The sequence below is a fragment of the Copadichromis virginalis genome, linkage group LG19 (genome assembly GCF_057382275.1).
Source record: "Copadichromis virginalis isolate Kocher_CV1m ecotype Utaka linkage group LG19, C_Virginalis_male_GT1.1, whole genome shotgun sequence".
Classification (NCBI taxonomy): Eukaryota; Metazoa; Chordata; class Actinopteri; order Cichliformes; family Cichlidae; genus Copadichromis; species Copadichromis virginalis.
The window spans coordinates 1,851,378-1,877,587 of record NC_140636.1 but is presented as its reverse complement, the minus strand read 5'-3'; the positions used below and the strand labels follow the sequence as shown (position 1 = coordinate 1,877,587).

General features: G+C 41.0%; 1 protein-coding gene across 8 annotated transcripts in view; it reads left to right on the top strand.

Annotated features, from left to right (window-relative positions):
• Window positions 1–26,210, top strand: part of nrxn3a (neurexin 3a) — a 209,377-nt gene that overhangs the window by 8,035 nt on the left and 175,132 nt on the right. For all 8 annotated transcript variants that reach the window (XR_014916650.1, XR_014916649.1, XR_014916648.1 and 5 more), the window contains exons 2-4: window positions 2,580–3,692; window positions 24,937–24,960; window positions 26,058–26,084. Coding sequence is in view for 5 of the 8 variants with exons in the window: in XM_085440780.1 (XP_085296906.1) it covers window positions 3,008–3,692; window positions 24,937–24,960; window positions 26,058–26,084 (736 nt within the window). In the remaining 3 variants the exon portion in view is untranslated. The remainder of the gene's footprint in view (window positions 1–2,579; window positions 3,693–24,936; window positions 24,961–26,057; window positions 26,085–26,210) is intronic.

Sequence of the window (26,210 nt, the reverse complement as noted above, 5' to 3'; positions counted from 1 at the left end):
AATTGAATCCACTTTGGAATAAGGCTGTGACGGGACAAAATGTGAATACTTTCCAGATGCACTGCAGGTAACAGGTGTTGCTAATCACTTTGAGGTGCCTTGGTGTTAATGAGACAACAGAGGAGCAACAAAGAGACAGCCACAAAACAAGAATGGTTTTACAGGCGGGGGCCTCTTACAACAGGATTAAGATCGGTAGAGCCGTACAAAATGACCTCTGTCAGGCCACAGGTGCGAAGGTCTCGGACCAAACAATCAGAAACAGACTTCATGAGGTTGACCCACCGTCCTCTAGAGGGGCTTGTGATCACTGCCCCACACTGTGGAATACGACTGGGATGTGCCATATATATCAGAATCAGCAGGTCTACCACAGGTTCACCTTAAGCACATGTGACAGACACGGAGAAAGAAGGTTGTGCTGCCTGTAACTTTTTTTAGCACGACCGGTTTGGTGGCCATATGATGGTCTGAGCGATATAACCATAGAGGGACGCTCAGACCTCTTCAGGTTACACAGAGGCACCTGATCGGTATCGGGATGATAGACAGATCGTCAGACTTGACACATTGTCGGGGTTCTTCTTTATGCAGTGGCTGGTCTCATGTGGACTTCCTAGAGGATCAAGGACTCCATTGCCTGACCTGAAGCCAAAAAACATCTCTGGTTCATTATGTTTCGGTCCATCTGGCCCTGCCAGGTTGCATCTCAGACTGTCCAGGAGCTCAGTAAAGCCCTGGTCCAGATCTGGGAGGAGTTCCCCAGGACACCATCCTGCTCAATGTTGTCAGGCATGCATAAAAGCACATGAGGACCATACAAATTACTGGGTACTATTTTGAGTTGCTGCAATGACATTTCAGACTAGCCTCCTGTGTTTCTTTTCCCCTTTTCATTTCCATCCCTGCCCTGATGTGGCATCTTTTAGTTGCTACCCAGTCCATATCAGTACAGATAGCCAGTTTTTCCCCAAGTGTTCCTTTATTATTTTTTATTTTTAGCACTGTGGTGTAGAAAATATAACTCCACCAATTTTGAACACTTCCTCTGCAGCACTGGCTGAAATGAAGCCCCGAACCATAACAGAGCCTCCACCGGGGCTTACACATTGCTGTACACACTCACTTTTGTGCTGCTTTTCTGACAGTTTCACCTACAAATTTCAATACTTGTGTTCATCATACTGTAAGTCCAGTTGCCACAGATGTTTGTAGACGAGTGCTTGTGTAATTTGGCATAGATCACTTTTTTTCTTCCTTAAGATCGGCTCCATGACAGCTACGTGAGACCTTTCTAACGGCGCTCCAGTGAACACAAGCCGGATGAACTGAGGGTCCAGGAGCAAGTCTTAGCCTCTGTGTCTTTAAATGTTTCGCTGTTTCTTAAAGACATGGTTTTCAGATATTATCTGCTGTGTGTAGTTTTTTAGGCCTGACACTTCTTCTTTTGTCCTCCAGGTGTCCAGTTTCCTTCAATTCTTAAAGGTCAGATGTGTTCTGAGATATGTCAAGTTATTGGTGCAAAAAGACCATTCGATGCTTATCTTTGTGTTGTGTTTGTTATTTGTTTTTTATAGATTAGACTAAAGACGATGTAGTTTAAAATGAGTTCTTTTCTATGCTGTCCTCTCTTGAGTTTGGTGCTTTTTGATGCTTGAGTGCTTCATAGGTTAGTGTTGGGAAGCTTAACTAAAAACAAAAGCAAACAGCTCTGAAAATGGACCGGATTGAAAATGAGTGAAAAGCAGCTATGATGAAAAACTATTGAACCTCAGGCTCACTGTAAGCTCGTTGTTCTTTGTCCTTGGACGTGAATAAATCAAGAAATAAGTAAAGCAACGAGAGGTGTCTCAAGATGTTTGGATAGTACTGTGGAAGGACTTGACAGTTCATACAGAAAGCATAAATATAATTTTTTGGAATATAAAAGACCGAGTGTACAACTTGTCTGTATTAAAAAATATATAAACTGAGATTTTATTAAATAAAATAGTATTTAGCTAGTGGATCCGTGCCTGCTTGTGTTTTTTCTGTGCTTCTTTTTATTCAGCTGAAAGCTGAAGCTGAAAGCTGTCTCTCCAGGCTGGTCATCAGATAAAGGCAGTGCGCCTGGCTGACTGATAGTCATGCACTGCCATGAGAATAATGAGACTAATTTCCCTAGCAGATGACCGATAACTCCCAACAACCTTTGTGGAGGAGGGAAAAATGCAGTGATTTCACAGGCACTGTTATTCAGGATTGTTTTCTGCAGCGTGCAGGTTAGAAAGAAAAGGTTGAATGTATTTAGTGGACCATTCACAGCTGAGTGTGTAACCTGGTTTTTCCCTCTGATTATCTCTGCACATCTCTGAATATGAAATAAAGATGATGAAATTCTAATAAACAAAACTGCATTTTTTACAACAAGTGTTTTCCTAGCTGCTATGTGCACAGATGCATTTTAGTGCTCCACTTTGTGTCTGTGTCTGCCACTGAAACTGCATCCATGTGAACAGCCTGGAACAGAGCTGCAGTGGTCTAGCATGTGTGCTGCATAGTGGACTCATTGTAACCATGTGCCTTCTGTTTTGTGACAGGGATGTAACTGCAAAAGGCCAGCGGCTCCCCTGCCAGCTCCACATCCCAGCAGACAAAATGAAGGAGGAAATTCCACTCACATGACCTCGCACCACAAGTCTCCATCTTCGTCCGGTCTGAAGAGCAGGGCGACGTCTTAAAGGTCTCCTCCTTCTGTCAGCTTGCTCGGTAACATTTAAAAGGACAACAATCACTGCCCTGCAACACCTGGACAATTTACCTTACGACTGTTAACTACAACGACTGTTCTCCTGCTATTGCCCTTTCCCTCTTTTAAAGACATATTTTTTTATAATAAATGTTTATCCAAATATATCTATATTGAAGATTGAACTGTGGAACCCTGAAACTGAGTCCAGTCCCTGAGATTTGAATCTAACCGAATTCTCGTCAGACATTTTTTTGGATTAAGAAATTACTTACAGCTATGGATCTTGTAGGTTTTTCTATCAGGCTGCATGTGTTCCTCAGCACATGCCTGGGACTGGAGTTTTTAGGTACACCAGGTCAGTGGGCACGCTACCTCCGCTGGGATGCCAGCACCCGCGGTGACCTCAGCTTCCAGTTTAAGACAGAGGCCTCAGACGCACTGTTGCTGTACTTTGACGATGGAGGTTACTGTGACTTTCTACAGCTCTCAGTGGCGGAGGGACTACTGCGGCTGCGCTTCAGCATCGACTGTGCTGAGACCACTGTTGTGTCAGACAGACGGGTAGATGACAGCAGCTGGCACTTTGCCACCCTGAGCAGGTACAACCTGCGCACAGTGCTGGTGCTGGACGGCCAAGCCAAAGCAGGCGAGGTAAAGCCTCAGCGTCAGTTCATGAAAATAGTCAGCGACCTGTTCCTAGGTGGAGTGCCTCAGGATATCCGCAGCGGTGCACTTACACTGCCTACAGTGCGAAACATGCAGCCCTTCAGTGGCACAATCGCAGACCTCAAATACGGCATCTCACAGCCCCTGTTCCTAGGAAGCCTTAACGTGCCGCTGGAGTCGGAAGGATGGTGCACCGTGAACCCGTGTGAGAATGGTGGGATGTGCACAGTGGTGGACGGAGAACCGGTTTGTGACTGCTCCAAAACAGAATACAAGGGCCGCTTCTGCAGCGAAGGTAAAACACCTAGAAATCCTGCTGCTATTGATCCTGAAGGATTTAGACAGGACTAAAACTGCTAAAAAGTTTGAACTTGGCGTGTCAGCCTCTCAGTATCCTGGCGGTTGGTAGCGACGTCTTCCAGGGTATAGTTATGTTCCCCTTTTCTACTGTAATGAGACTTTATTTGAAAGATCTTCTGACATCTTCTGTTTCTGAAACAGCGTTTGTGTTAGCATGTGGCTAATAAGCAGTGTAACCCCGCCTATATTCTTACTCCTACGTGGTTTCGCTCTAAGAGGCAAAGCTGAACTAGCTCAAATAAGAATGGGCTTTAGCTGGGACAGTATATAGCCGACTTTAGTGAAAATAACTTCATAATAAGAATGTTAAAACATTGTCCTTTCGCACATAACTTGGCTTTTTTCCCTCCGCTGTCACAGCAGGAATCTGGGCGAGCGTGTGGATGTGTTTTTGTATGATTACACCATAAAATCAGAATCTAATCCAGCCACAGTTAGTGAAGTCCAGGTTAATGACATCGGCCCTGCAGGCAGTGATAAGGATGCCTTTCCAGAGAACGGGCCCCCCCGAGTCCCTTTTCTTTACCCAATCACACGATGGCAGGTGCTTTATATCACATCCTTTTGTGCTGACAATTTTGCTGGAGCTGTGTTTCAATTGCTTTACAGATGTGTGTAGCCAGGGTGAAATTGATTTCTATTTAAAGAAACCTCCTTTACTTATTTCCTCCCTACAGGCCAAATAAAAGGCACGTTGATTGACTTTACATAGAAACTTCTTGTCATTTGATAAATCCTGAGCTCCGAAAATTCGCTTCTTTCTCTGTGAACAGTACCACTGGTACATGAAATAGATCCCAGCACCTCTCCTTTTATGTGCGCTGAAAACTCTTTCCATGAATTTAATTATTCACAATCAATACACATTTGTCCAAACCACCATCCTTCAGCTACTAAGTAGACACAATAATCTGACTCCTTATAAGATAATCAATACCACTTAGATGAAAAAGTCCCTGGACTCTTTTTTTGTTTAATTAATTTAGATCAGATGTCATTTAAATACATTTATTCTTCTCTTTTCCTCCGTGTTTCGTAGACTTTGGCGTGCTTCTCTTAACCTTTCACAAATATAGAATTTCCATCCCATTTGGGCTGATGCCACATCCCCAGCACACAGACAAAGGCCAGGGAATCTGGAGTTTAAAGATTAGACTCTTTTAATCTGTCTTCGAGGTAGGAGGAGGTATGAGGGCTTTCCTTTTTCTCTCTGTCTTGGTGGTAGCTCAGCTGCTTTGCCTTTGTACAGCTGATTGAAGGAAGGCATTTAACTCACATGGAGGGAAGAAGTGTTTGTGCATTGATTCGTGTCTTTTGGTTGCTTTTGAGAACTGGAGAAGACTGCCTAACGTTTAACATCATGTGCAGAGTGGAGGACTGTCTGCTTGAGAGGGGAAGCCACACTTTCTGTATACTGACCTGTCTGCTCCCAGAGCCAGTCCAATATATAAGAACATTTTGTTATCCTGCTATCAGACCTGTTATTTGCCTTCATCCTTTACTATTTAGAAGATTTATAACAATTCTAAATGGGACATTTGGGCAGGGATCTTTCAGAATTTAGTTTAGTTTCCATTTAGTTTCTTGTTTTTTGTCTTAAAGCCTGATTCTTTGGGATGCGTTTGCTGACGTTTCCTACAATATGGTTTTTACATGAATAGAATGAAACCTATAAAGACATGTCTGTAGTCTCAGCTCAGGGAAGCATTTGTCCAAGTTTGTTCTGTCTTTAGACTGATGGATTAAAAAAATGATGGTAACGTAAGATAATGAATATGATAAAGGTGACGTCAGAAGATTATATTGCTGTAAGAGAGAGAGCCCACTTTTGAATCTGTTACCATCTAACCATCTGTCAAAACTGGCACAGTTTCAGGAAACAGAAGCAGATCAACACAGGTACAAGTTTCTCTAGTTTTTTTTTACTCAGAATATTTTTATTGAACAATTGTGGATAAAGTTAACAAAACAAGAGAGAAAAAGACGAAGGGAAACATAAAAACAGGCTACACTGAATACAAAACAGAACTTCTCACGTTGGAACATAAAAAACATACAATTAACAAAGCGTTTCTCTAGTTTTTAAAACACATGAAGGTGGTGTAATAGGTGGTGTAATAGGTGAAGTAGTAGGTGGTGTAATATGTCGTGTTATAGGTGGTGTAATAGGTGAAGTAGTAGGTGGTGTAATATGTGGTGTTATAGGTGGTGTAATAGGTGGTGTAATAGGTGAAGTAGTAGGTGGTGTAATATGTCGTGTTATAGGTGGTGTAATAGGTGAAGTAGTAGGTGGTGTAATAGGTGGTGTAATAGGTGGTGTAATAGTGGGCAGGCAGGTGGGTTTACTTCTAGATGGGCCCAACATAACTGTTACTCTCTTTGTTAAGCCTGTTATTGTTGCATTATTATACGCAGACCACTTGTGTATATGAACTGGTTCCTATATTGTGCTTTCCTACTCTGAGCACTCAAAGCTGTCCTCCGCACTCACTCACATTGGTGGCTTGCATCTCCTTTATAAATAAACTGAGGACTTTGCTATTTGGGAGAGTAGAGCTGCTACTCCTCCACATATTCTCTGTATGTACTGAATGTAATATTAACATGCTCAGCACTTTTATGGATTTGTATTCTCAGAAGTATGATGAATGGACTATAGAATAAATCCTTGGGACTAGTAGTCACCCATTATCAGTCATGTGGTGTGTGTACTGGTTAAAGTGGACTGTTTATGTATATCTTTGAGTGCGCAGAGTAGAAAAGCGCTTTATAAATACAGGTCCATTTACTGTTTACCTCAGCCTTATGTAATATATTCTGATGCAGTGTTTCCGAAATAATGACACCGATGTCTGAACAGCTAATGTGAAGCCAAAAGCTCAGGCTGCTCTGACACATAATGTGCAATGCAAGCAAACAGAAATAATAATAATTAAAAAATGTACGTTAAAAGATTATCATTAATTTAAAGATAAACGACACACACACACACACACACACACACACACACACACACACACACACACACACACACCTAACAACCTTTTATCTATTGACCCTTGTAGTTTGATAGGCTGCTTTCTCCCGACCTTGATTTGGAGCCTCCATGCTGGGACCCATTCCCATTGTTGATTTATGTCTGGCTCTCCCTCCTTTGCCGATCCGCCTGGCTGCCTTCTGCAGAGCAGTGATAGGTGAGGGATGCAGGGGCCTCTTCCAAACTAGAGAGAATTTAGATTAATTTTTGTTAAGGCATAAATGACATGCTTAATGAGGCTGGCTGGTATGGATTGGTCGATTGGCTGCTTTCTGAATACATTATGGAGAGAAACTGATATCTTACTGAAAGTAAACAAATACAGCTTTTAGCATATATTCTAAATTTATTCTTCTAAAACACGTGTAAATTATTTAGAGATAATGACCAATGTGATTAAAAAATGCAACTAAAAAGAATCTTACAATATAAATATCAGAAACCAATCTTTGTCAAGTTTCTTGTTTTTTTTTGGCCTTTTCCAGCTTTTATCAGACAGATCAGTGAAGCAACAACAGGAAAGCAGGGCAGATATGTGGCAAAGGGTCACAGGTCAGACTTGAACTCAGGCCGGCCGCTTTCAGCCATATGGCATGTAGGCGCCGGCTCAATGCACTGAGCTAACCCGCTCCCCCCGCTCCTCTTCACTTTCATTTGTGCTTTAGCCTTTCATTCTCACTCTACTCTGTCTTTGTGAATTATGCATCATCCCAAGCAGAAGGAGACTCAAAGCAGGAGAGATGTACTGTAGTAGTTAGCAGCCAGTTTACTAACAAACAATAAAGTGAATATCTATGAACAAGTGCCATGTGCAAAACATACAAGCCATCAGGTATGCAAGGAATACCACTTTGCACTTCGGAAGGTAATATAATTGTGACAAACATGTCTGTGGTCACATTTGCTAGTTTTAGCAGCTGACAGAGCAGGTGATCTGCTGTCTCCACTTCTGCCAGTGAGGTTTAAGAGCTGGATATGCCTACTTATCAACTTTACTAGCGCTTTCCACTTTTTCCAGCATATTGGGAACAGTAAGCTAATAGGATACATTAGATAGATACATGGTCGTTGTTTAAGTCTTCAATAAAAATTCTTAAAATTCAATATTAGTTTTTCGGCATGTCTGTTTAGGTTTGGCAGAAGATAAGCTGATTCTTTGCTGTGACAAAAAACCGACATCTGATCGATGGTACTTTATTTAGAAGCATGTGCACTTGGTTTTAAACTCATTAAAACAAAGATGCACCTTTGTGTGTTAAAAGTATCTGAGGAATGTGCGATGCAGTAAAACAGCGCTAATTGTTTAACCACTTTAAGTCAACCAGGTTACTGAGAAACCAGTAACTCAGAGGTCGTGCCACATTTTAGCCACATACCAAACAAGCGTTGTTTGAGAAACTAAAAGAAGCAGGTAACAGTGATTTCATTATACTGAGCTACCAGCTGTACTGAACCTGGACATGAGCAGGTAGCTTCTGCTGCACGGCTCAGCTGTGTGTTCATATGAACATGAACCATGGCGGCTGGTGGAAACTTAGTTCTTTAGGTCCCTGAATGGTGAATGTGTGTGTAGATAAGTGGTCAGTGTATTGGTTTACCTTTTGTGTTTCTAATTTGCAGGAAAAAAAATCAGTTAGCCAACAATGATGATAGAAAGTAGGTTTTGAATGCCTCATTAATCACTGCGCTCTCACACTTTTTCCTGTACATCATGAATCATCCCTTTAAGTAATCCACTTTCAGCTCTAATCCTCTCCTATCCTCACGTCACCTTTCGGGTACTGAATTAAAAGCAGCACAACCTTACTGGTAGCTGTGTATCCACTGATGAATAAACAGATTTGTCAAAGTCCTCGTGAATCACCTCAAAGTGTTTAGTAAGTAATTTGTAAAAAGCAATTTCTGAGGTGAGCTGGAGAAAACAGAGAGTGTTCAAAGGTTCCTGATTCGGTAGTTGTATTGAATTAAATGCTACGAGGCTCCCAGTGGACATCTGTGAGTGTTTGACTGGTTTGTTGACTGGAACCTTCATCAAAAATGTATGTGTTCACATCTTTCTCTGTGTCTCTCCTTTGCTGCAGACACACACACACACACATGCGCACACATGCACGCGCACACACACACACACACACACACACAGTTGTTGAATTTTACTTGAAATAGTCTTTCGGCACTTGGAAAGTTGGATCACCTGATGCTACTGTAGCACATTTTCTAACCCCCTATCTTGTACCACTGATAGTGGTCTACAGTCCAGAACAATCTACTTTGTGAGAGAATTTGTATGTTTGTCCGATGTTGACTAACAAATTGTGCTCCTGAAGCCAGTTATTTCATCAAGTTTGGGCTGCTGACACCTTTTTTGGTACGCTAACTGCTAGCGCTAACAGCTCCCACAGTTTGTGCTCGCTGCAACGTGTTTTGCATTTAGATGGTAACGTAATGTTAAAGTGCTTCGTGGTATGCAGTGGTATTGAAATGAAGTTTGCCTCCGATCGGTCCTGGCAAAGCGACCGTGGCTCAGGGGGTTGGGAATCGCATCTGTAACCGGAAGGTCGCCGGTTCGATCCCTGGGCTCTCTGTCCTGGTCGTTGTGTCCCTGGGCAAGACACTTTACCCTAATTGCCTACTGGTGTTGGCCAGAGGGGCCGATGGCGCGATATGGCAGCCTCACCTCTGTCAGTCTGCCCCAGGGCAGCTGTGGCTACAACTGTAGCTGCCTCCACCAGTGTGTGAATGTGAGAGTGAATGAATAGTGGTATTGTAAAGTGCTTTGGGTGCCTTGAAAAGCGCTATATAAATCCAATCTATTATTATAAAGCGCTTTCTTCTGATTCTTTGTAGCTCTGATGTGTAATCGGTATACCAGGAAATCGTATATACACTATACACTACCATTTTAGAACACCCCAATTATCCAGTTTTTTATTGAAAACATTTTATTTTTTATTTTTTATTTTAATATCTCATTCACTTACAATGAAAGCATAGTACAAATAACCTATAGACCTTCTAAACTTTTGACTCATCAAAGTAGCCCCTTTGGCAGATATAACAGCTGAACACACCTGTGGCTTCTGTCTACAACAGAAATCAGATATTCTCCCATATCTGTAGCAGAAGTTCCCATAAATGTGGACCTTGTAGGTTGCTTTGGTTTCACTCTTCTGTCCAGTTCATCCCAAACCAGCTCGATGGGGTTTACGTCTGGAGACTGTGCTGGACACTCCATGTTTTCAAGCTCACCATCTTTATTCCTGAGGTAGTTCTGGCACAGCTTCAACTTATGTTTGGGGTCATTATCTTGCTTCATCATGAGGCAAGATAATGGTCGGGTTCATGCCCCGACCTAGTTGGCACCATACCAGAGGGTGCTGCATGAATGCTGTGGTAGCTGTTTTGGTTCATGGTGCCTCCCACTCTACAAGTCGCCGACCCTGGATCCAGCAAACAGCCCCAGACCATCACACTTCCTCCTCCATGTTTGACAGGTGATGACACACACTGTGGATCCATCCTTTCACCTACTCGATGACAAAGATCCTGTGTGATGAACTGAAGATTTCACATTTGATCCATCGGTCCATAATACCTTCTTCCAGTCTTCAGCAGTCCAGTGTTGGTGTTTCATGGCACAGACAAGCCTCTTTGTCTTGCCTGGCTTTCTCGCTGCAACTCATCCTGTCAAACCTGCAGCTTGAAGTCTTCTCTTCACAGCTGAAACAGACTTTCTTACTACGAGCACTGTTAAGCTGCTTGAAGCTGTTGTCCTGTGAGCCGCCATCACATGACCTGATTCAGTCGTGTCTCTGGGTCTGTCAGACTCTTCCTGTCACAGTTTGTTTCATATTGCAGAAGGAAACTGGACTCACTGACACCTTGACTTTCTTTGCAGTCTCTCTGTAGGACAGACCTACATTTATAAGAGTTATGATGGTCCGTCTCTCTTCCATTGTTAATTGCCTTTTTCTCACCATGTTTGTACCAACACACTGCTTTCTGCAGCACAGTACTGTTCAGCTGATGCTGACGAGGGTACCACAGTGTGTCCAACACTGCTTTATGCAGACAGACGGGGCTGTAAGTAATCCAGAAAAGTTGGAACACCTGTAGGAATTAGTAGCACCAGCTTCCAAGGCTTGAAAGCTGGTGATACCTGGTGATCCTTCTCCCAGGTGAGGGAGCCAATGAAGCATGTGGATGGCAGGATGTTTTCTGGTTCGGCCGTTTCATCCTCTGAGGCAAAGTCAAAATATCCAAAAAGCAGTGACCATGGAGCCTGATGAGAATTCAATCATTTAGATCATAGGTGTCAAACTCTGGCCCGCGGGCCAAATTTGGCCCGCAGCCTAATTACATTTGGCCCGCGAAGCCATACCAAATTACTATTAGAGCTGGCCTACTGGTATTATACAGCTAATATATATATTGTTTAGTATTAAGCTTTGCTTGTTCCATATTCAGTTTTTCAGCAAAACTTGTTTGAGTCCATAAGAAAAGATTCATTCTTATATCTGGAGGAAGATTTTTTTTTTTTTCAATAAATATTAACGTTAGCCCGCGACTTTGTTCCAGTTTTGAATTTTGGCCCACTGTGTATTTGAGTTTGACACCCCTGATTTAGATATTTCTGAACAGACTAAACGACAAATGGGTGTTTGGGTGTTGCCACAAACAATGTTGCTACTCCTCTAATGCTAACTTTACAGCTTGCGGCTCCCATTTTCTGACATTACAATGGCACTCATCAACAGTTAGATGACAGGAAAAAAAGAGCAAGGCTATAGTTTACTTTCTAGAGTGGACCGTTGGGAGAGGGGTGTACCAACACCAGAGGTAGAGGCGTCAACTTCAGTAATAAAATTTGCAAATCCTAGGAAGCGCTGAAACTGCTTCTGAGTCGTGAGGGTGTGCCAGTTCACGGCTGCTTTGACTTACTCCAGATTGGTCTTCATTTGCCCACCCTCAAATACAAAACCAAGTAAGGTGACCCATGGGACTCACATTTCTCTGCTTTAACATATAACGAGTTCTCCAGTAGACTCTGTAGCACATGCCACAAATGGACATGGTGTTTCTTCAGACTTCTGGAAAAGTTTAGGATATTGTAGAGATATACAAACATTAAGAGATAAGGGAAATCACAGCATTAGTGGCTAAAACACTGCAGGGTGCTTGTGAGTCCAAAGGGCATAGAAACTTAAAATACTTACAATTTGTAAGGTTTGTGAAAACAGTGGCCCTTTGAAGTTATTAGAAAGCTGAACTTTCAGAGGGAGTTGATTTTTTTTTTTATTGTAATTTGGTCCGAAATGTGGTAATTGATGCATGGCCTGAGACTGTTGTCTTTCTAAGCGACAAAGAAGAATCCTGCAACCACAGGAGAAGAGGATGGTATGTACTCAAGGTGATAGAAGTTACATAATCTGCTGTAGGCAACAGAGTACAAGAAGGAGATCTATGGAAGAATCCTAGGTGGTGGGAGAGAGTGTTTTATCTTTACTGAAGACTGTTGGAGAACATGATATGCTTGTGATACCAAGGATAGGTGGGCTGCTCTGGATTCTGACTAGCAGGTGGAACAGCAGACTGGAGACAATGTGATGAACAAAACAGGCTGCAAAATCTAAAAGATTGCATGCTCATGGTGATTGCTGGAAATAACATGGAGGAGTCTGGTGGTTACTGTAGCGATAATGTGACCATCTATTGAAGATGCTGTAATGGGAGTGTATGGGTGTGTGTTCTTCTGTGGGTACCCTCCATGTCTGAGTGGATGTGTGCTGTATGTTGATATATGTCTGTCTTGTATGGGTGTGTCTGTGTTTGAATTGGGAACAGGACCATGCGTTTCTGCAGAATTTCCTGAGGAAGCTGGTCATTGAAACTGAAGTCTGTCCTGTCAGTTTCTGGTCATGTCTCTTAACCAGTTCTCTTCATCTAAGTTTAGCTGTGTACACATTACAATGCTACTTTCAAAAGAACGTTATTTGGATTTCAGTATATTACAAGACTTTTACAGTTGAGCTTTAGTCATTAAACATGAGGCAAAGGATCAAATGTGACAATCAGAACTTTCAAAAGTAAGTTAAAGAACTATTAATACTACTAATGTAATATAGTAGATAAGAGGAGAAATACACACAAGGTTATTTTGGTCTCCTAACCACATGGAGACAGTCCACCAAATCATCAAGCAACTAAAGCAGTTATTCAGTACAGATGCAATCAGACTGCTGCTCCACACACCTGGACAAGAAGCAAACTGTTAAGAGAGCTGGTTTTCAAATTTGTGCAAACCCTCTCTTTATTGTGCAGGTTCAACACAGGTCATCAGTTCCAAGACTACGGTGCACCTGGAAAATATCCACAGCACTTCACTTGCTCCACATTTTGTCATGTTACAACTTTATTCCAAAATGGACTTTGGGGTGGCTGTGGCTCAGGTGGTCGAGCAGATCAGCTACTGATCGGAAGGTTGGTGGTTCGATCCTTGGCTTCCCCAGTCTGCGTGCCGAATATCCTTGGGCAAGATACTAACCCTGAGTTGCCCTCCGATGCGTTCATCGTGTGAATGTAGTTCAGTTTGCACTTGTGTTTAGAAGTGCTTGTGTGAATGAGGCATGTTGTATAGAGTGCTTTGAGTACTCCAGGAGAGTAGCAAAGCACTATATAAGAATCAGTCCATTTACCATTAAATTAAAAAAGTTAAACAAACAGTTTTTAAACATAATAAACCAAAAATTATAACATGTACATAATTATTCACAGCCTTTGCTTAGTACTTTGTTGAAGCACCTTTAGAGATTTACAATTGCAGCCTGAAGTCTTTATGAGTATGATGCTACAAGCCAGGCACACCTATTGTCTCAAAATATTCTTTGCTGAACCTCTCAGGCTCCACCAGGTATGATGTGGAGCATCTGTGTCATTTTCAGATCTCTCCAGTGTTCAACTGGGTTCAAGTCTGGGCTCCAGCTGGGCCATGCAGAAACACTCAGTGAGGTCCCAAACCCATTTCTTTCTTATCTTGGCTGTGTGCTTGGGGTTGTGGTCCTGTGGGAAGATAAACCTTTGCCCCGCCAGAGCGCTCAGACCAGGTCATCATCAAGGATGCCTCTGTACGCTGCTGCATTGAACCTTTGACTCTGAATAGTCTCTCAGATCCCGCTCCTGAAAGTCTTCCCCACAGCATGATACTGCCACCCTCATGCTTTACTTCTGAAGGCTGTTAACTGTTACCATTCATATTAAAGAATATGTTTTATTTAAAATGTCCCACAGTATTTTAAGTGTGGTACAAAGTATCCATGAAACGCATCTTGGTTTTCTTTTTCTTTCTTCTTTGTTCAGCAGTTATTGCTTTCTACCCAACTTCATTATCAGTCTATTTTCTCACCTGGTTCTCACTGCATATGCACATTTGATAACAGCATAACACACTGCTTAGTTATGTGAAATAACCAGTAATAACCAATAATCAGTGAACATACTCAAACAGGGGCTACAGGGGCTGTCAAAGTACGGAGGCATCCGTGATGATGACCTGGTCTGACCACTACCACTACAAGTCCATCGCTGCTTGTTTCTTTTCCTCCTCTCCTTCACTATCGTCCTCTGTCACTCAAAAGGTCAAATGAACAGGGAAACAGATTTACAGTCCAATAAGGTTTATAGCAATATTCTAATATTGAATAAGGGCTGTTGGACAATAGCTAATGTCCATCTAACTTAGAGCTGGGCGATATGAGATTTTTTCATATCACGATATGTTTTTTTCATTTCAGGCGATAACGATATCTATCACGATATAAGCCAAATAACTATATTTGTAAGATTTAAATGTGCCGTTGCTCACAAGTAAAATGTGAAATAATCAGCAGCTTGTTTTTAAATATTTATTTCCCATAATAAGTTCAACAGGGTAGATGTACTTAAGGAACATGAGACTTTTTCAGCTAAATAAAGGCAAATATTGCAAACTACACAAAAGGCAGCCGCTAAAGCGTTTAAGTTTCAAAATAGAACAAACAAAACAGACTAAATTGTCAATTCCACTTAGAAACAAAATATTAATTCTAAAAATAAATCTTAGTTTGTTTTACAGAAGAACAGACAAAACTGACTAACTTTTGTCAGTATCAAATAAACTGAGAACTAAAAGGAAATTCTCAATCTCTCCTTGTTGTATAGCTGAGCTTTTCAAACAGTTTTAACAGTTACTTTAGTCTGACAAAAGCCGAATGACGAATTAGCGCTTCCAGTCAGAGACTGAGGCTACGTCCACACGTACACGGGTATTTTTGAAAACTGAGATTTTCCGTTTTCTTTTTAAAAAATAATCCCGTCCACACATAAAGGCAGAAATGAAGGAAAACGCTGCTATGAACATGCCAAAGCAGCAGGTGGCGCTAGATTCCTAACCGTGCCGAAATGTTGGCCAATCAGAAGTCTAGAAGACTCGGTGGGAAAAAGTAAACAAAGCTGGGGCATAGAAACAGAACCGAGTCGTATGTGTGGAGGGACAGTAACTGTGTGTATATGTAAGCATTTAAACACTGCAGAGAGTAGAATTAACAGTATTGTAGAAATTCATTTCACCGAAACAATAACGTGGCGCACAGTGTGACGCATGCACCAGTTTATTGTATTTCCAGACTTGCTTTCGGCACAATTTACAGTGCACGCTACTCTGTTTTTTGTCAGACTTGAAATAGCTGAAATACCTTCACACTACGGAACTTCTATGGCTCTTCCGTTCGACAATCTCTCCGGCATTGGAACCATCATCTGTTTTCTCTTCGGTCACGCTCGGTTGATTTTTCTAGTCGGCACACTCATTTCCTCCATTATGCGCTGGCTGCTTCCCAAACAAACACACGTGTGGCTTGGCACTTGTGCTGTATGTAACAAGTCACGCGACGTGACGCTGCGGCTGTGATTGGTTCGGCTCTGCGCTACTTAATTTGGATTGGCTGACCTTTTTTTTTTTTTTTTTTTTTAAGAGGACAAGAGCGGCGAGGTCTATCGCGATAGCTTAATCTCTCTATCGAGTAAAAGTTATATCGCGATACATATCGTTATCGTTCTATCGCCCAGCTCTAATCTAACTGTACTGTAAACAATCACCTAAGCCCAGTTTGACCACATTAAGAAACTGTAACAAACGAAGACAATAAAGTACATCAGTTCCTTGGCCAGCAGACTGAAGGTTAAAGTTACAGTTAAAGTTGGCTAATGTTAGCTAACGTTTTAACACTGTTTAGAGAGCAAGTCTACATAAACAGACACTTCTAAGTCATATGAATGACTCTGCGTTTTTGCACTTTTGCTTGCTAGTGTTTCAGGTAATGTTTGTTTTCAATCTGCATCACTGATTTCTGTCATGAAATGAACCTTTGACTTTCTTTCTACTGCACCAACACATCTTATTTACTAATGATAAGCCTGCACACAATGCCTCTTAGTGAGTGATTTTATTTATATAGTGCCAAATCACAACAACAGTCACCTCAAGGCACTTTATATCAAGACATTAAAACTTTGTTTTATTCTAACTTTTACTGTCTTCAGTAGACAAGCTGTCAAAATGTAACATTAGAAAACAATGTCAGAAAATGATACTGAAATTCATTGCTATTGCCATTGTTAGCTGGAGCACTTCATAAAGGGGTTTAAAACCTACCAATGGTTCCTCCGACTTTCTTTGTCTTCTTCTGAGAGTCACGTCATTCCCTCTGTGAATGATTCTGCCAGTTCTCCGAAGGCTGTGCTCTGCTTCACTGAATTACAGAAAGCTTGAAACTCTTTGTGGAGAATTTCAAGTAGTGACAGACATGCATCAAAACTGGATCGTTTTTTTATCTATCGACTCCAGAACGTCCACCATAACGTTGGAAATGAAAACTAACCAGTCAAATGTTGGTAATCACTGGTGTGCCATCATATTCAATACTGCCGAGACTTTCATTGAAATATGTCGTTATTACAGCTTGTTGTGTACACACACACACACACACACACACACACACACACACACACACACACACACACACACACTTCCTCCCCCTGATTACCACTGGATCAGCTTGTTTGACATTTGAGCACAGTTGACAGTCTTCACTTTAAACTGAATTAATATGTAATGTATATCAGATTGACTTCCATCTGCCTGCGTTCGTGTTAACTCCCTAACATGCCCAATTTGTCCATGCTAAGAGGATTTAATGGATCGCAAGTCAGTCACACCATTGCTTCATTTCTGTGAGTGGCCCAAACGAATACAGGAAGATATTCTTCACTGATCTAAGAGCAGAATTGGTTTTTAACCAAGAACATTGTATCTTTTGCTGCTAACTAAACCTATGAGCTGCTCCAGAATAAACTCACTAGTCTGTTTTTGCAAAATATTTTTGCATTCGTGACAGCTAGAATTTGTCATAACTCACTTGCATGACTTTTTTCTTTCTCTTTTTTTGTTTTTACCATTTTACCTTTTTAATATATTTTATATATTGTATTTGATAAATAAGAATTGACTCATCTGTCAGTAATAATGGATAAGAGCTAAAGTTTGGGTCAAATATTTAATTAAATGTAACCTAATTGAGTGTATTTAATTAGGTTAACATAACAACACTGCTTTACTTGTCTATAGTCTTTTACTTTTTCAAAATGCAGATAATAAAAAAATCAATCAAACTAGTTTATATATCTGTGATTAGGGCTGGGCCATATTATACCGTTCACGGTAATACCGGTATAATGTTAGGCAACGATAGGAAAATGAAATATCGCGATAGAATGGGAGTAAAACGCGCATGCGCAGTGCCTTTGTTTTCATACGCACATGGCCGATTGTTGAGTGAAACAGATGAACCAGCATTGGTTTGTAAAAATGGTGCAACTTCCGTGATGTGGAACTGGTTTGGTGTTTGTCCGTCAGATACACAACAAAGCACATTTTTTTGCAGAACATGCAAGCAGCCGTTGTCATTGTCATATTTGTCGGACTAAGATGCTCTTAAATCTGGGAGTAATCTGGGTCCTAAACTCCGTAAGCTTCAGGTCAAACAACACTGCAGCATCACTTAGAGTTAAAAACTGTCTAAATTCTTTCATCTTTAATAAAACGATCAGCATTGCTGCTTTACCAGGTGTAACTATAAAGTTTAACTTCCAGGCATCCATGAAAACAAAAGTTATTACATTTAACGGAGTTAGAAGTTAGCAGGAAGCTAGCGGAAGTTAGCTCGCTAGTTTCGCTAGTTACCTAAGCATGATATAGCATGTTCTGACTGAGAGATTTCTGAAAAAAATCAAACGTACAGCTCTGCTATCACTTCCAACATAAATGAAGACAGGAAACTAAACAGCAGTGACGTTTGTAGGGTTACTGAAGTTGGGCTAGCTGGTATATAAGGATGTGCTACGTGATCGCTAGCGATACAGCTATGTTAGCATAACATAAACAGTGAAGCTGGAGGACGAACACTAACACTTTTCCACTTATAAAAGTTAACGTGAAGGTTCTTCATGGTTAGAGACAAATGCAATCGCATGGCAGGATACTGTAAACGGACCAAACTTCAGTCAGGAGAACAACTGAGATAATCCATCCACAATACGAGGTTAGTCATTAATATACTGCAACAACATGGGAATAGAGCAGCTACCAGAGAATTCAACATTAATGAATCAATGGTACAGAAATGGAGGAAGCAAGAAGAATGAGTTTAATAAAGTTTGATTTATCTGACTGCTTTGTTTCGCTTAATGTGCCTTATAATCCCGTGCACCTTATGGTCCGAAAAATGCGTACTGCACACTGCAGTTTAATGTTGCAAAGCACCTCTTTTTAACTTCAGTGGATATTATACATGGTTATGCTCAGGATATGTCAGCCCATTTCTACTGGAAATGCCTTTTGGTTAAACTTTCAGCAAGGAATTTGCATTTGCACTGTTACATTTTTATAAAGCTTTAATGTACATAAAAACAGCTGCTTGTTTATGTGAAAATAAATGGAAGGTTGTCTTTTTGCGCTAGTAATGTTGTGGAGTTGTATTTTGTCTCACATCAATTATATCGTCGGTTATATCGTTATCGCAAATTTTCAAATATATATCGTGATAAATATTTTTGGCCATATCGCCCTGCTCTATCTGTGATTGGTTCAGAAAATGTTTTTGATTAAATTGGGCCTGTTAGAAAACCTGATTAAAAAACTTAAAGTGAATTAACACTAATTCAAATATCATCCCATTTTGCTTTTGAGACTACCATATTTCTCAAGACAATGGTGTGGCAGATCACATTTCAATATTTCCCTAGTTACCTGTAAATCACCGGTGTCAACAAAAGTTAGATAGCTGTTCTGTTCAGTCTTATAATGCCAGTTTACAACAACAGCTGTCTCAAAGCAAGCCTTACTATATTAGAAAAGCCCAATGATCAGATGATCTCTTATGAGCAAGCACTTGGGAGAATTGATAAGTTAATAGAAGAATTTCAGTTTAACAGGAAGAGACCAAACATAGCTGCAGTAGAGACAAAAGGGAATGACTTGCAATAGTAAGAAAGAGCAACAGCTACCTAAATTGTACTTTATGTACAGAAGTCCGTTATCTTGCAGCAGTATTAATTCATGACTGCATACAAATCTGGATACTGTGGCTCTTCTGAAAAAGAAAGCAACCAGTCAGAGACATTTGACTCCCTGGTACAACCCACAAATATGAGCCTTCAAGTAAAGAACTCATAAGTTGGAGAGGAAATGACACCTTGCTAATTTAGAAGATCTTCATTTGGCCTGGATAAATAATTGCTCTATAAGAAAAAAAAAGGGTCTTTGTAAAGCTAGGACATCTTACCATATGTAAGAAAGAGGAAATGGGAACCTGCCAGGTTGTCAGCCTTGTACCCAGGCTAACAGAGAGTTTGAGCTCTGTTGAGCTATTGCTTTAGCTTTGACTAGTGATGACTTCACTCATTTCTTTAAAAGTCGCCTGTAGTGGTCGCTGATGTTTGCTAGTACTGTTACCCTCCTATCCTTATTTACTTATTTTCATTCATTTTCTCCTTTAAATCATCAATAAGTCTAATTCCTACAATTCATTAATGTTTCAGTTTTAAATATGATCAGTTTATCTTTATTAAAACAGACCTGTTTTACGATTGCGGCAATTAATTATTTACTTAAAAAAGCTTTTACTGTCATAGCAAATTATTGTATAGACCAATTTCTATGCTTCATTTTATTAACAAAATATTGTAAGAATAGTTCAAAAATAGCTGGACAAGTGTATGCAAAGAACTTGTTTATTTGCGGAGTTTCAGTCAGGATTCAGACTATAGTGCAGAAACAGCACGAGTGAATGTTACCAATTATCTTTACATTGCCTCAGAAAGTGGACTTATTCGATTCAGTTTAATTCAATTCAGTGTTATTTTATATAGTGCCTTGAGGCAACTTATCGTGCTACACCTCAGTGCATCATTTGATATTCTTGACAATAATATTTTATTATATAGATTAGAGCACACAATTGGTATCAAAGGAACTGTGCTGTAATGGTGTGACTCGACTCTATCTGACAGACTTCCATTTGTTGTTAATGTAAATGAGGAATCTTCTTAGTTATGGGGTTCCGTTACTTACACTACACCAATGCCAAGTAGCTGGTGGACCTAATATCAGACCACAGCAACCTTTCTGAACAGGCAGACATCCAAGACTGGCTTTCCAGTATGAGGAGTTGGACACCACCAAGCCCTGACATGATTCACGCCTACTGGCTGAAGAAGCTGACTGCACTCCATCGTACATATGAACCAGCTAATAACCAGCCAGTCAATGAGAGATACCCAGAATGGCTAACCGAAGGCTGGGCAGTCCTGACACCCAAGGACCCCCAGAAGGGACCGGTCCCCTCCAACTACCGACCAATAACCCGCCTCAGCACCACGTGGAAGCTCCTGTCAGGCATCATAGCGGCTAAGATGAACATGGCTCAATAGATGAGAAAGGAATTTGCAAGAATACCAGAGGCAGAAAACACCAGCTACTGGTAGATGGAGCAGTCACCCGAGACTGCAAGACTAGGCTGACCAACCTGTGCACCACCTGGATCCTGGAAGGCCTAGACCTATGCAACATCAACAGGACTTCATCAGGAACTCAGTGGGGGTGTCTCTCTTCTCTTCTTGTCCTTAGCGGGTGACCAGCGGTGGTGGTCTGCCGCTCAACCAGTACGCTGCTGTAGGTGCCGCAGGTTCTCTTGCTTGACCAACGATTATCTTCCACGCTTTTCGATCTAGGGCGATGGTTCTTGCCTGCTCGAGGTCAAGTCGAAAGGCCTTCAAATCATCCGGGATTTGTTTCATCCATGTCTTCTTTGGTGCATTTCGATGCACCCTCCAATCGGTGGGGCGGGTCAACCAGAGTAGGCCATGGGGGTAGCGGCTCGGGTCCATTCGACAAATGTGGCCAAACCAACGAAATCGGCGGCGCTGGATTAGGTGGCCGATCGTCGGTTGGCTGCCGCAGCTGGTGAGGTAGATGTCATTCGAATGACGGTCGCGAAGGGAAACGCCGAGAATGCATCTAAGGCAATGCATTTGGAAAACTTCGAGCTTGCTCAGGTTGTGTTTGAGCATTGTCCACGTCTCTGCGGCGTAAAGTAGAATGGGCATGATCAGGGTTCGGTAAAGGCGGATCTTTGTCGCCAATGAGATGTTGTTCTTCTTCCAGATGCACCAGAGCAGGGAAGCGAATGCTGCCGCCGCCTGCCCAATTCTGGAGCGTCTCTCCACTGATGATGCCACTTTCTTCTCCTCGACGAGGGACCCCAGATATTGAAATTGTTGGACTTGTTTGATCTGCACACCGTCGAGATGGATGATCGTTGGTAAGCCGTCGGTGGTCAGGACTTTGGTCTTCTCGGCATTAACCTTGAGGCCGTACAGTTTGGAGTGCACTCCAGTGGGGGTGTGGCGTACAACACTAGAGGCCAACCTCAAGCCCATAGCACAAGTCACCATCAAGTGAGGGATCTACCAAGGAGACGCTCTGTCCCCACTGCTGTTCTGCATAGGCCTGAATCCCCTCAGTGAGATCATTGACAAGACTGGCTACGGATACCAACTACAGAATGGATCAGTTGTCAGCAGTGTTGGGACTAACTAAACTAAACTAAATTATGATAGGACCCTAAAAAAATTACTATGTACAATAATGGATTTCTATACATTTTACATCAGATGAAAACATTTGTTGCAAGATTCAGATAATTATTTGTTAAAAGTGAGACATTTTAAATGAGAATAAGAATGAAAAGTATTTCTTTGTGCCCCCCTTTCCCTTTTAATGCCCCACCTGCCCCCCTGGCAAAACTTTCCTAGACCCGCCCCTGCACAGTTACCAGCTGTCAGCTACATTAAAAAAAAGGATCCTGGTGTTATTAGTCTCTCAGAAACAGTTCATAACTTCAACCCATTCATGTCACCTAAAAGGTAAACCTGTTTCTCCATCACCTGTTCAGCTCTGATGATCCAGTAAGGACATCTCCTGGTTTCATATTCATGTTTCCCTCTCACCACATATCCAAACCGACATCATGACCAGCAGGTTTTACAGCTGTGGCTCCAGCAAACATCAGCTGATACTAGAAATTAATATTAAACACATTCTAACAACAGCTGATCAAGCTTAAACGTGCTGCTGTTGTTTAGCGCGACATCCGCTGGTTTCCTCTTTCTGGCGCAAAGTGGACGATAAATAAACAAGAGAGAAAAGCCGATCAGCTGATCACTGATCAGTTTCATGATTGAAGTAGAAACAGGAGAGGGAGGGGGAGAGGATGAGAAAAGAAGAGGCAGCTGTGCAGCAAAGACAATAATTCCAGCTTTGTGTCTTTTTCATTGTAGCTGAAGTCTGGGACAAACTGTTCCTTTTCACCTCAATACGAAACGTGTAATATTTTCTTTTCGATTCTGTTTTTTACTGGACGGCTGGAAACTCTACTAACTAACCTTATAAATAAAATAAGACAAAACAAGTTCAACATCATTAACATCATAGCACCCGCCCAGCTGTATATAAACTCCGTCATGCTAGCTAGTACGCAGTACGAGTTATTGTAACTGACTGTAAAAACTCAGCATAATGAGAATAAACTCCACCTAAACTTGGTTTATATCTGACCCAGAGAGACTGCAGGTCATAACTTCTTACCTGAAGTTCAGTTCACCGCCTCGGGTCTCTGCTCCTCCTGCATTTCATCCACCTGCCAGCGTGTTGCACCTGCTGCCCTCCACCACTTGCTAATGTTACTGAATCTGTGGAAGCCCCGCCATAGCCACCACCAAACAACTGAGTTATTTTTACACATCTCCCAGCATCTGGCCAATCCACCACCTTTCATTGTTTATACCGTTACGGGAAAAAAACGAAAAAAAGAAAAATTGCCGATGGCCAGTCCAGCTATGCCTATTTGGGATTAATGACATACTGAAAAATGAAGCAGTACATGTGATGCTTTTGAGATGCTATAGCATGGAGGATCACAATCTGCTGGTACTTTTCTGCGTTTATCATTTTGACAAGATCCTCAGCACCACTGGTTGAAATGTAGTCCCAGTCTATGTGTGAAGTTTGCATTTTCAAAGTTTCAACTGAACACATGGAAAGATATTTCATGCTGTTGTGACAGGCTCCCAGGAACAACAATAGCAGAGAAATACAATCTAAAATTTGTTCTTTGCTAACTTGTTCTTTATAGATTCCACAATTATTCATTTCTTGAATTAAGTGATTTACAGGTTAACTGGATTAAGAAGCAAGCAAACAAACAATGTTCCACCTAAAATTGGTTTCCAGTGGCTTTAAATCACTGATTTTGTTGGGTTTCTCTCCAAGCCTGTGTTCAAGGTAAATAAATATTAGTTGCAATGATAATTTGTACTGCTTTTAACAGCATACAGTATGAGTTTTGTGTAGCAAACTAAGTTATACAGAGATCTATTTTTTTGTTGCCATCATTGTCTTAGTGGATTATTTTGCTAATGTAAGTAAATTTGTACGTAAAAAATAGATTGAAACTCATATAGAAGCTCAGTTTTCTTGCATCTGTGACAAAAGCTCAAATAGCTCCATATTTCCACATTTGTATCTGTGGATATGCAAACATGCAGTTGTGATCACAAGTTCACATCCAATCATCATCATCTAACCCACGCAGGGTCAAAGGTGCATATACAGGCTCAAATAAATAAAGTGTGTAAAATCTCACTGCAGTCAGCTGAATTCTGCATTATTATTTTATACTCGGATAAAGCGGATGAGGATGGATGGATGGATGGATGTTTTATAACATGACAAGGCCAAGGCCTGTTAAACGTTTTGTTAGTGATCATGATTGACTTCTTTCTGTCAGCATAATTTGTTTGGCAGCACTCTTCTGATTGGCCTGAAGATCCAAGAGCTAAGAAAGAGAACTGTGGTCAGTTATCCAACCAGAGTTTTGTCACAAGCTTGTTGATACAAACGTATCCTGTTAAGGTTCAACTTGCTAAGGGACATTTCACCAAATATTCATGGGGATTAATGTAGACATGTAGATCCTGTATTTATACTGAGGTTGGGGATTGCACCTAATACTTAAATAAAGATCTGTTCTGTACAGTTACTCCACCCTGAAAGATGCCCATAATGAGTCTCAGACCACAACCGTAGATCTTTGACATTAGGGCCTTTCTGGCTTTAACATTTGACATTTTTATTTTTTCTTTGCATGTCTTCGTGCTGTAGTAACAGTATACTATTACAGAATAAATGAGGTAATGTGACTTCAATGCAGGATAAGGGGAAATGCACACATGCGTGAGAACAAATCCCTTTTTGTGCTGAACATTTCTCTTTGTATTTCCTGTCGTGATTGTGGTTCAAAGTGCTGCTGCTTTAAGTGCTACTTGCTGAAACATTCTGCATTGTAAAGAACATGCAAAAGGCTGAGTGTACTGCCAGCCCTCTGTATGAACTATGTGTGTAATTATTTGCATGATAGTCAGCATGCAAGAAACAAGTGTGTTTCTAATACTACCTTTGCTTGTTTTCTTTGTCTCCTTTTTTTTGCTCTAGAAATCAACAGCAACAACATGCCAGGTGAGTGTTTTTAGTGAATAATGTCAGATGGAAGCAGATATTCAGACAAGTGCAAACAGACTTGGTGACGACAATGTGAAGCTACTGTTCCAGCTTAATGAAATGTTCCTGTCTGTGCTTTAACATAATTCACATTGCATTCCCTGAAATGGGATATTTCTTTTACAAAGGAGGGACAAATGACTAAGACTATTACTATGACACTATGTGTTAATTATTCAACCATGTGCAGATATTAGGTTTATCTTTCAGTTACAAATGTCCATAATATTTCTGTTTATTCCTTCAGAAATCTGATTTTCAACACAGATTATAGGATCCTGCCTCTTGGGCTGTCTCATCATACCAGTAGTTACAGATTACTTACCTCTAACAAGTTCTATAGAGATATTTAAGTATCTGATTGAAAACAAAGAATTTATTAAACTAGAGCATTGCATTAATTCTCATTATTTTACTGTCTTTGCACAAAAGTGATGAAATTCAGTTCTTGTGGACTAAAACTTCACAGGACATTCATGGTGTGTCAAATGCTTGGACAGCTCACGAGCTGGCCTTCAGGAAATCATATTTAAAATATTATATATTCTGTCACAATTCATTTTAAAGCAGCTATAATACTAAAAAAAGACTAAACCAAAAAATAGAACTGGACAATAACCAGAAACAGAAAAACAGACATGTCACTCCCATCAACTGGATGTTTAAATAAGCAGCTGTGTGTTAGCGTGACAGGGACATAAACTAATAAACTGAAGACATTTCAATAATGTGTTTATAATTTGTGTTTGCTGCCTCAAACAGCCAAAGAGCAAAGAGCAGAAATCGCATTTTTATGTCTGTACAGCAGGTCAGTTGAGTTCTGCTACACAAACGTAAAAAGCACACATGAGCTTTTTATGTGTTATACTCGTTACGAGGAAGCCTCCTGCTCAGGCACAGGAAGCTTTGTGGCACCTGTGTGATCTGATGTTATGCTTTCACTATGAGTAAAAGCATGAATCATCACAATACCAGAGGGTATTGAAACTAAGTGTTCTCTTTGCTGAAATATTCTCTCTCTTTCCTCTCTTTTATACCTTTCCTATTTTCTTAAGGCCTTGCACATATGATGGCAGAGCAAGGTATGCCTCTCTTTATGTCTTTGCTACAAGTCTATCTTTGGTTGTGACTCTGTTGTGCTGTGCTGTGGTTGTTTTTGATGGTGTTGTTCAATACACGATGTTATTTTATTTCCCCTCTCTCCTTCT